We start from the raw sequence: 13,148 nt of genomic DNA, 5'->3' as shown, positions 1-13,148 counted from the left end.
ATGTGACAGTAATTAATAATATTGTACAAAACATTGTTTTGATAAAAGAAATATTATGAATTTAAATAGGTAATGTTATATAAGTAGGTATATTTGAATATATTTTAAGTAAAAATATTAAAACATTTTTTAAATTATTTTTTTGAAAAATTTGTTTAGTAATTGGAATTTTGAAATTCTAATAGAAATAACAACGCAATTGAATTACTAAACATAAATAATAATATCTTTCTTTCTTTTATTAGTATTATCCATACTTTTCTGAATAATATCATATATTAATAAGTGTATCCATCCGATATGCTGATATTATATGGCATGTGTATAATCCAACTTACTAACTGAATGCGTTCAGAATAAAGTGATTTTTTTTTTTTTTGTTTGGAATATTATATTAATTTTTTTTTTTTGTACTTTCAATTTCGTCGCAAGGGGAAAACAAGTCGTTATCCGCGTTCGTATCGAGAACCGTATACACCATATTATATGAATACAGTCCACTCGGAAACATAAATGCATGGCAATACCACTGTACACATTTACTATTACCCACCTATATAACGTATGCGGAATTTACTGACTGGATGAGTAATCGATTTTAATTTCCGGCGTTATATTGGATCTCCTAGGGCAATCGGCTGTACCATTATTTCGTAAAAACGGTAGACATATGAAATGAAACCATTTTTTTTACCGTGTTCATATAAATAAAAAGTGAATAATAATATACTTTTTTCTTTTGTATAAAATTATTTTTGCCGTACTCAGATTGTATTACATAATATACGTATAATATATTATTATGATCTTCCTTGTATCGTTATATCTAGTTAAATATCTAATCTTAAACCGAAACACCTTCCAGCTTCTGATTACACATTTCGTAATTTTTTATCAAATAAAATCAATATGGTCACTGTTTATTCAAGTATTGAGTAATTGTATGTAGTGTATTTGATATTTTAAAAATATAACTTATAAATTATAATACTAAAAGTAAAACAAATGACTTTAATAGTTATATCAAAATATATTTATATATATCATTATGCTGATGACAGTGTCCGTTCAGAATTGTTTTTCGTATAGAATGATATAGATATCAATGAATTTAAATTTAACAAGCCTATAATATTAACCCACTCCGCATTCGACATCAAATGTACTTACCGCAAAGCGGTCCCCACTTTTTATTGTTATTAATAGTATATTATAATTCAAATTTATAAAATTCAAATTTTAAAACCTTAATAATATAATATTGCGTTTATAGTAAGCATTTAAATAAAATATATTAGACACCTATACTTAATTAGTAATTTATTTTTTGCTTTAATATACAATATAATTCTCTCTTACTCAATCTTACATAGCTCATTAGATATTTCATATTTAGCCGTTCGTTGTATGAAAACATGGAGAACAGGGTCATTTTGATTACGTAGAATGCGTGAATAATCAAAACTGATTTTTTCGTTTATAATCTCTAATATTTCATTAGACATTTGGTCTAATTGATAAAATAACGTAATAGGACACTTGCAACCTATAGTATATTACCTTAAATTTTGGATTTAGGTTTAAAATTGGTACTGTAATTTTTTTATTTTAAATCAAAAACATAAGAATATAATATAATGTATATGTTTATATTATATTATTGGTCTAAATAATATTTACATTATTAAAAATAAAATTCAAATTGTATCTATAGTAATATAGGTACTTTTAGCATAAATGAATTTGTTGTTTTCTTTAAAAAATGTATAATATTTATATTTCATCGATGTTCTGGTTATAATGTTTCTCTCTTATACTATAATTATTATCTATAATACTAATATAATAAAATTGAATAGTTTGTTTGTTTGAACGATTTAATCTTTGAAACTATCGTTTAGATTTAAAAAATATTTATGTATAAACCCAATTATTGAAGAAGATTATAGGTTATTTAACATCGAGCTACGATTTTTAGGAGCTGAGTAAAAAGAAAAAATAGTATGAAACAACGCTAAGCGAAAACGAAGTAATAGCGCAGACAGGCGATGCGACGCTTTAGGTCATGGGTCGAAAATGTCTACTATGTCAGTTAATGATGAAATAAAATAAAATAAGTTTTGGAAAGTCCTATATAAGAGGTGGTATTTTTTTATGGACAAAAAATTGCACGGACACAGATATAAAGGTATAAAATAAATGCCGTGTCGTCTGCATATAGCGTGTATAAAATAACAACGTTTGAATCACATTCTAATATATAAACATATAATTACGAAACAAGTTAAAAACGGAGGAATTTAATGTGCATACATTTTTTTTTCAAATTGTCTGATATTAATGAAAGCTCATCGAATACAATATGATAAACGTTTGTTATGTATCATATCATTTACGTGTGTTGACTTAAGTCTAAATATCGAAAGTTATGATTGGCAAGTTAACATTTTAGTCACTATTTCAGAAAGAGGCCATAGAATCTTAGAATCATTTTATAAGTTGACCAGACTTTGACCAATTTTCGAATTATTTTTAAATAATACCGTATTATTCTGGGAATAGCGAGTGGAAAATACTTTTGATCTTTACTAGGAAATTTATTGTCGGCGTTTACCGATTTTAGAACCATGTATACATAATAACTGCATGTACCTAGATGGGTCGATGACTTTAATGTAGAGTTTGTAAACTATAATCACGAGAAACCATGTATATTTTGTGTTATCAGTAACGAACGCAATATAGTTCAATAGTAAACATTCGATTAATTGATGGTTAATTAATTGAATAAAAGCAATTTAAATTTGTATCTCAAGTACAGTTTTATATGTTTTATATATTTTGTGTTGTTACATATAATACATAGCTTGTTTTAGATTCTGATCGGATCGATGATGAATGTAGGAAAAAATCTTAGCTTTTTCAACTTTGAGAGTATTATTGGTGATAAACTAGATTTGGTTAGTTCATTCGAGGGTTTAAAAAAAAATTCCTAGTAAGTACCTATTTATTCTTTAAATTAATAATCGCGAAGAAATAATTGAAACTATTACACCTAGTTTTTGACTAAATTGATTTTGTTTAACTCAAAACTAAATTACTAGATACTAGAAATTTTACAGCAAATGTTTATATTAGAATTTCTTTCACATATTAATATTTTCAAAATATTTTAACTCTTATTGCTACGTATAATAGACATAACATTTTTGATTTTTATCCAATAAATGAACATTTTTCCCGTCAAAATCACCAACATTGCTAAACTATTTTGTAGTTAAACATTTTTCAAATATTAATTTTTTATAGCTTAAGGCTTGTAGATTTAATTGAAAATTCTTCATAAGTATTTCATAATGTAACCAAAAATATTTAACACAATTTTTTTTTTAATAACATTGATATCAAATACACCATTAGGTTAACTATATTTACATATTATGTACAGTATAAATTTAGCGTAGATTAAGAGGACGTAGTACACGCATGTGTTGTCTCCGTCTTACACACGTACGTCGTAGCAAATTTTCGTTCACCAGTTTATATATTGTGCTGTTAGTTTTGATATTAGAGTGAACTGACCTATTATAAACTTCAAAGGTAGGATTATTATCTAGGGCCCCCCCACGTAGTCTTTTATTGATATTATTATTTTTAAGTAAGTTATGATCTTTTTTAAAATGTAGATTTTAATTCTACCTCCTCTTGAGACGATTAAGTTATATATGTAATTCAGTTTCTTCTCAGCAATTATTAGCACATCAATGATTATATTTTATATACACAAAAATGATATTTTCAAATGCGATGTTTTTGGCAAACATGAATTCAACCTATTCTGTATTATACTTATAGTAAAATAAATGAACTTAATAACAATATAATTTATATAACATTAATTATACTGAGTAATATAAACAGATAGACCGCCTATGCTCAGAGTAGTTTTTCGTATAATATGAAATTTATTAACACATACCATACAGTGACTTAAAGTATTATACTCAATGACGATGCAAATTTGAAATTTACAATGTATTGCATTACAATTCCCAGAGCAGTTATGTGTATTTTCCTTTTTTCGTACTTTTTATTTATATGTATTATTAATTATTACTATATCATGCAATTTTATTTATACTATTCATTACTATATATTAAACAAACGTATTATTGTTGGAGAATTTTTTTTCAGTATTTTTAATTTTATTGCTTCTGGAGTCGGGTCCGCAAAATAGTTCTTTTGACCTTAAAAAATACTTTCTTGACACTTACTGGGCGTCTATAGGGGAAATCAAAAATCCATCAGTCACGTTATGTTCTTCAGTCGTCATGTCGATGTGTGTTATTACTTATTATCGGATATCCGGTGACTGTTATTTTTCAATACATACGCCACTCCACACCACGACGAGAGATATTAAACAGCGGTTTTGCTCGTAATAACTACCGGGTTAATCATACCGGGGATTGTGCTCGGTGTTAATAATTGCCGGCGCGTCCGGAAGTCCTTTTTGGGAGCCCGCTAAATCTCCTGCACGTACTGCAGCTTCCACTCGTCCTCTTCCGTTCCCTATCAGCTCTTCCCACTCGCTCTGCCGCTCTGACCAACGCAACGGTACCCGACCGCTGCAGTATAACGTCGAATTCCGGCAGTGATAATATAATATTAGTTTACTCGGACAAACTTTGAGGTGGATTGCGCACGGATAGGGTGCCTGAACTCTCCTCCGGGGCGTCTTATATTATACGTGTATAATATTGTACGTAGAGTCAAAAGACAAACGTCTCGGCCAATATTAAATCGAACCTTGGGATAAACCGCGATTAAATCATGCACCCGACCGACGATATTATGCGTGTTCGTAAACGCTATTCGCCGCCGTCGGGTAGTGGTCGGCCGCCTTATAATGTATACACACACACACACACACACATATATATATATATACACACTGTACTGATGCTGTGTACAGCGGGACGACTGCTCGTGGTCTGCAAGATGTATGCGCGGGTTATCGGCCAGATACAGTGCAACCACCGCCCAATCCCCACACATTATATTATGCAAACCGATAAATCGGATAATATGTGTATTCGGCGCATTTAGTGTCCTAAAAGGACACACCCGTTCTCGACTGTCGCCGCTCTTGTAGTGCGGGTCCGGATTTCGTTACGAAAAAACTTTCAGAAGTAAACGCAATATTATAGAGTCTATTTTACCCGACGTCTTGTGTAGCGCGTTGTGCGTATACTAATATGGAATGTGTAAATATAATATAATATGTTCCATTATGTATGCTATAAGCTCTATTTCGAGTAATCCATAATGCATTTCACGATTTATACATATATTATACCTATATATGATATGCGTGTGTGTGTGTGTGGATGACGAAAATCGGTAAATATCTAATGTAGGTAGATGATGTACAAAAATCTTTTTAAACGCAAATGTACATCTTTCGTCGGCCGTTGATGTCATTTACCAAGATTGATGATCAATGATAGTAAATTATTATTTTATTATTTGTATCATTGTTTTACTACTTATTAATTTAATGAAAAGTTAGGTTGTATAAAATATTTTTTGTTGTGGTCACTATTACGAACTGCATAATATTTCCACTGCATTGCAAGTTCACATTCTAGTGCCACAACCAGTTTTGTAGTTGCGTCGACGATGGCCCGCTATTCTCTGTTTCGTGGCTTCATTCAGTTCTATAAATTAAGTAATATAAACGACGATGTGCGTTAAAGAAATCCGCGATGTGGATTTAAATCGAAGACTGTCCGCTGTAAAGCTTGCAAGATCAACCTCGTAAAACCTCGTCGACGTTAAAGTCATTTGACGCGCACGCTTTAAGGTGTCTGCAGCAGTACTATGTACAGCGTAGAATTTTTTCGTTTTTTTTTGCAGCACTCGTGTATTGGGACAAATCGCTTTTTATGCGGACAACAATGTGCGTACAATACCCGTGCCCGAATATAAAACAATAATAATAACACAGCGAACGTAAATCGATTAAGGATTGCGCTTCTCGCTGTTCTATACATAATATATATAATATAGGTAGGTATTATATACATTATACACTGTTGACGATGTTGACGATTTATACGATTTACGTATATATTTTTATTTTTATTATTATTATTTGATGAATGCAATATTAAACCGCGGGAGGAATCAACAAGGCGCAACGGCACCGGATGACGTTCGGTGGTGGTTGTGGGGAGGGGGCGTTTGCGGGTACGTGGTTGAATAATACAACACAAATGTCGTTGTTCCGTGGCATTTTTTTTTTCTCCGCGTTCTGCTGTATAATGTGCGGCGTCTTCCTCATTTCGCGTTCGTGCGAGATTGATGCATCTGTCGCACGTGTGCTGCTGCGTGACTGACACACGCGCCCACGAGATCACCCGGTCTTGGCATTCAGCCGCCGCCTACACCTCTACACCTTCGTGGCTCGTCCACGTTTATTAAAATATGTAAAGCATTTATTTTTCCCTCCAGGTTTTTCGTTTGCGCGCTGTTTAGCGTTCGGTTTTGTATTTCCTCGGTTGTTTTTTCGTTTCCCTACACCTCTTCACCGCCTTCCCGCCGCTACGGCCGAATCATCTAATCGCTTTTTGATAGGATTAGCGTTTTACACACGTTTCGTGTCATTAGCGCGATCTTCATACGTGACGCTGTCGACTAAAGATCGCGTTGATATGGCCATACGTTTCTCTACATATACAGGCACTTACTATTCATCAACAGTCTTGCGATAAATTTATCGAATCGATAACGTTTCATATGAATATTTCGTTACGTGCAGTAACCGGTTGTTTATAACTTGTATGTAATAAATTGTATTAGGTATAGCCAGGTATACTGTATTGCGTTGTCCAAATAAAATCTGTATCTACACAGATGTATCTATGTTATTGTATAAAATGTGTTGAATTTCCGTGGTATAACTATTAAAATATAGGCATATTATTATATGTTGGCTACACACGCAATACGTAATACGCATATATTATACACAGCGTAAATGCATTTCTACTTACTGTTTTCGATGAAATTATATTCCTCTGTGATGCAAATAATATGTTATACACCGAAACAATTATATATTATAATTTATAACGCTGTGTGCCGAATGGAAAACTTTTTATTATTTTAATTTTTTTTTTTAAATTTCTAAAAATCGATTTAACTTTATGGCCTGCAAAAGTATCAGTCAAAACTAAAAACCGTAATTTTAATTACTTTAATTGTATATGTTGTTTTCTCGATCATTTAATTTGCATTTTTATAAATGGTAAGGAAAATTGTTTTGAAATATAAGTTACCTGTTGGCTTCGAACTAATTTTGATACTGGTCAAAAAATAACCAGATTATAAAGGGTAATAAAAAATATTTACGAATATTAGGACTCCAAGTTACCATAATTTTATATTTTGTTGTTATGTGATGATATTTAATTTTCGTAAATGGTAAAAAATAAGTTTTTTTTAATGGTTTATAACTTTAAAATAATATAATTTGTGATATTATTTAATTTTTTCAAGAGTTTCTGAAAGTCGGTATTAGTATCTTAATTTGGTATATTTTTATCGGCATTTTTTTATGTTTGACTATGAAGAGTGTACTGCAAGCTGAACTATATATGTATCGGTATGCAATGCGATTCATAACTTACCTGATAGTCATTTATAACCACATTTCCGACGTCTTTCCGATTATTATAATTACTTTGGTTCATGATAAGGTAAACTACTTGATCTCTTTAGTTAATTGTTTGTAAATCAAACCAGTGATTTTTTTCATTTGATACCTAATGTGATTGAATTTATCGTGTCGCTACATAATTTTGTATATCGCGGTCTTATAGATATGGGCATAATTCTATATCAGAGTTATCTGTAACTCTATTTAATTTTTCATTAGTTTCTTTAGTCCTCTTAGCAGGAATCCATGCTAGAGAAATATTTTTATTATTGTTTAGTTCATTTAATTATTTGAATGATAATTGGTTGTGATATTAATTAATGTGTACAGTGCTAATAGAGGGTTTATGAAATAGAATATTATTAAATCATTTAGTATACTCATTAAGCTGTAATTTTTTGAATAATTTTGAGTATTTCCAAGGCTCACACGGTAAAAAATACTATACACATACTCGTATACCTAGGTACTATTTGTTTGAAATATAATGTTTCTATCACATTATATCACGATTAGTCTTTTTATTTTGTCTAATTAAATAAAAAAATCAGTTTTAAAATTTAGTTCTTGTTAGTTCTAACTTCTAAACAATACCACGTATGTGTGTGTACTATATATATATATAAAATATATAATGATAATAATATATATTCTATATCGCCTTATTGGTATTATACATATTTTATTATATAAAACACAGAATTATAATAATGTTTATAATAAGAATTTTTGTTAGATTAAAAATTTGGAAACTATTATATTCTGTGAAATAGAACTTTAACTAGTTAATAATCACCGGTGTTGTGCACGACCGAAATGCAAAATGAAAGTCCTATAATATGTAGGGAAAAATCATCGATATTTAATTATTCTACTTACTTAGGTGTTTTGGTAATATTATAAATCATTACATTTATATATTATAATAATATTAGTTAAATAAATAATACATTATTTAAGTTAAAATGAAGGCTAAAGTAATACGATTTTAATTAATAGTTAATTATAAATTATAAATAATATATAAATTAATTTCTTTTTTTACGACGCAAATTTTTAAGCAAACCACCGCTTCAAGTCATATACTTTTTTTGTGTATCAATATTGAATCAAAGGATGGTAAATAATATTCAATACATAGTTATACAACACTTTGTAGGCTGTTTATATTAATTTAATTTGGGCTTACGTAATAATAGTGAGTAATACGTATGCTCGAAATTCATGTTTGAATATACCTACTCGTTATTTTTGATCTTAAAAAATAATTATTATTCTTATATTTAGCTTGGGGTCACTTTTTTAGAACTTCATACTACCTATTCTATACTTTTACCTTAATTCAATTTTTATAAAATTTGATTATTTTTATTGTCGTTGTGTGTAGTATTTTAAAATTAATATTTTTTCTTTTGTGATTATATATGTATATCATCAGATACTAAGATAACAGTGAAAAATTATTTTTGAAAAAAAAAAACTTTATTTTACTTTAAGTTTATTTATTGTAAAGTATAAATAATTAGGACGTATATATTTCTAACACGTAATTTTATTGTATTATATACGTAGGAAATGTCTATTCAGTTATATTTTTATTAATAAGTTCATAAGTTCATCAAGTTTTGTGGATGTTGTTATATATACTTAGAATTTTCTTTAAATGTGAATTATTATTTCTAGAAGTTTCATTATTTAAATTGGAGAATTAAATACGCAAAATAAAATTGAAAAAAGATAAAAGTTATTGAGGACCTAATATATTTAAATAAATTATGTATATGCCCTAAATGTTCTGTAAAAATAGTATAGAAATATTGTATTATTACGTTAGCGATCGCATTTCAAATTTCTACGCTTAAATTGTATTATAGAAATGAAATAAAAATAACTACATTGTCATGTTTCACCAGAAATGTATAGAATATTTGAATACATTTATCGTGTCTGGGAATTTGCTACACAAATTTGCTAAAAAAATACCCTAATGTTATGTTTATAACAATTTTAATAAAATATTGAAAATACTCGTAATAAGTACGTAAAATATTTTGTTGTTTCAGTGATTGCGGGTGATCCAGAGTTTACGGAACCCATAGTGAACGTGACAGTACCTGCAGGACGTAGTGTAAAGCTAGGATGCTCCGTCAGAAATCTGGGATCATACAAGGTTTGATACTTTTTTTTGCCATCGGAAATCGAATACGTGCTTAATATTACAGATATGTACATGTATATATATATATATATATGATTTTTCCTCGTTCACCAAAACCTGCAGGATCCATTATTTTGATTGAACCCTGCGAAAAAAAAACACTCTCTTCACACACTGTCACATTATCTGGATTTGGCGAATCAACTATGAGTATACCTATGTTATTTTTCGGATGGAAAGTAATATTATTTCAATCAAATTTACCACAAGGAAAATACATTTCGTCACAAAAACGAAATACGGGTTCTGACCATTTTTTTCAGTCTATTAAATATTATTTTTTATTTTTTTATTTTATTTAAGTAAAAAACGTAATTAATTTAAGTAGATTGTAATCAATGTATAATACTTTATCAAATTTTCATTTCGTTTATTTCCAACCAAAATAATATGATAAAGTAATACAATATATTATTTAATTATTTTACGTGTTTAATATTTATTGCTTTTTTACCCAAAGTTTTTTAACCCAGCGTAAGTCGCGTACCTTAATAGGACGTCGGTAGTCGCGTGGATTACAATTGTAATCCATTTTTTTTTTTGGCTTTTTTTTTTATAGGTTCTAAGTTTTTATTGAAAATTTAAATTATAGTTATATACTAAGTACATACTGACAAATATATTGAGATGAAGAAAAAATTTATATTTTTATTTTTTACTTTAAAATATGAATTTTAACTTAATGAGAATAAATAATAATTTATTAGAATTTGTTTTCTTAAATTGTAAGTTATCCAATGTAATTAAATTCTTATGATATTCCTGTACAAACATATTAATATTTAAGTATTTTACATATACCTTAGCTCTCTATAAAAAAAATTACAAAAAACAAGAGTACTTTATAACTTTTTACATTTTAAATCTTTTAATCATAAAAAAAATACATTTTTATTGAATTGAATTATTTTAAGTTGATTCCTCACTCTGTTCTTGATCACAATACCCAATGCAAATGTATTTCAAATAATCTGGACACACCCATATAAAACAATACACTCATGATTTTCACGTACTTTTGTTTTTTAATAATTATGATTAAAAAATAACCTAAAAAATAAATGTGCGTGAAAGATCGCGCGGCATACAATGGTAATCCAACAAACTTTGAACTCCGATAACACCGACAACTTCTGCGACCCTTATTTGAAAATGAACTAATTATATTAGGCAATGTGTCATTCGAAGGTACTGAAAAGATGAAATAATTCCATTGGTTTTCAAAATACGAAAAAAATTTCACATTTTTACATGGATTACAATAGTAATCCGCGCGACCTATGCAGGGTTAAAAACAAAATATTTCAATATTTGTATATTATTATTAACAGTAGCAGCTCATATGTATAATTAAATCTCTATTTTGTAGACGTTTCTTACCTAGTCCTTTATATTCCACATGATCGGCTAACTATGTTTAGATTTCTTATCGCACAATGAATACAATAAATTACATTAGTCGTTGGTTCTTCCGCGGCTTTCCCAGTTGTTAGTATTATGGTAAGTTTAAATGTTTGTTTTAACATTAAGTTTAATTAGTTTTTGTATTTTCTCTCGACGCCCATCTCGAACCAGAGAAGGCCTTATTTATTAACATTGTAGACTGTTATAGAGATGAAAAAAAAAACAAATATTTTCATTTCTTATTGTTGTGCGTTTTACGTAAATTCATTATACTTTGGTGACTTTAGTAATACTGACTTACTAGAAATCCTGAATTTATTTTAATACAACATGCGCGCAGTAATATTTTATGATTAAACATTTATCAATACTTACTTATTTAATATAATTTTAAACGAACATTAATGTAGTTTAAATACGAAACTGTGATGTATCACTTACGGTAGCTGTGTTGAAGGTTTAACCAACCCGGCACCCGCAATGGTAAAATTCAATACCTACGTAAGCAAATTAATACAATGTTTATTATATTATACAAGATATAATTTGTATAATTTATAAATAAAGGAAATATTTTTGGCGAACATATTATACGTTTATATTATATCTTACAAATAAACATACTTTATTTATAATTTCTATTGCATTTGATATTTTGATAAATCATATCTATTCCAAGGTTAAATTATATTTTCAAACATAAATCATTATTATTATTATTTGATTAGTGATAGGTTGCATCAGGTACGTTCGTTTAAATACACTATTGATAAAAAAAATATGCTAAAATTAAGTATTTACATATACAAGCATTACGTCGTACTTTATAGTACTTAAAATCAACTTTTCTATGTTTGGTAAAAGTATAAACGATACAATGTATCAACAATAAATCATATTTGTATTTGTATTTTCTGATTGCATTGTATATTTGTATGATTATAACCTGTATAATGTGTATCTTTGTAAGTATAAAATATATTTATTTATATATGTACTTTTTTTTAATATTTATAAACGGGGTAGGTAATCATAAATGTGTTTTTTTTTTTTTTTAGTTTTGATTCTGAATAATCATAAATAATTACAGGTGATCTACATTAAATTTATAAAAACTACTTCTTAAATTAATATTTTGAACCTCTATTTTCAAAGTATTGAAGTGTACTATTTTTTAATAATTGTTTGGTTTTTTGAAATTTGTAGTACTTCAGAACTTTGTCCCACGTTATAATATTACACTTCAACATTTAACCTTCTTGAGGCCTTTGATCCCCAAAATAAACATACTCATATTTATGTATGTATGAACATTTTTCTCGAGTGTCACGTTACGGATGTTTGCATTTGAAAAACCAAAGTCGGTATTATGCACAGACATGGTGAACATTTGAGGCGTGTGCCAGAAAAAGGGCAATTGGAGCTGTATAAGGGTGAAAAAATCCGTTCAAAAATGCCAGAGATATTCATTCTGTTTTGCACAGCTGTATAATTCTCGTCTAGCATAACGCACGTGTGTCGAATTTAAAGTTTACGAATACACCCTTTTTTTTTATAGGTAATCTCTTTACCACACGACTCAAATAACTAAGCGAACTCATACTGTGGCCATCAATTTTGATTTGAAATTATTTTTATTTTCTTGTACATTGATAAAACTCACCTTATGTGATTTGTGTTATAAAATGCAGGTTAGTCTATTTAGGTTTAAGTCTGTATTCAGAAGCATACTGAACATCAAAATGATTGTTGAACCCAAATTATAGGAAGTATACAATTTATGAATATGTTTAAATATATTT

At 28.7% G+C, this 13,148-nt stretch overlaps 1 protein-coding gene across 2 annotated transcripts in view; it reads left to right on the top strand.

The window, feature by feature from the left end:
- The window catches only part of LOC113551370 (neurotrimin-like), an 85,575-nt gene that overhangs the window by 16,637 nt on the left and 55,790 nt on the right, over positions 1 to 13,148 (top strand). For both annotated transcript variants that reach the window (XM_026953578.1, XM_026953576.1), the window contains exon 2: positions 9,788 to 9,894. In XM_026953578.1, coding sequence (XP_026809379.1) covers positions 9,788 to 9,894 — 107 coding nt within the window. The remainder of the gene's footprint in view (positions 1 to 9,787; positions 9,895 to 13,148) is intronic.

This window comes from Rhopalosiphum maidis, chromosome 2, assembly GCF_003676215.2.
Source record: "Rhopalosiphum maidis isolate BTI-1 chromosome 2, ASM367621v3, whole genome shotgun sequence".
Classification (NCBI taxonomy): domain Eukaryota; kingdom Metazoa; phylum Arthropoda; class Insecta; order Hemiptera; family Aphididae; genus Rhopalosiphum; species Rhopalosiphum maidis.
The sequence above is the reverse complement of the archived record's forward strand: the minus strand, read 5'-3'. Positions and strand labels throughout refer to the sequence as shown.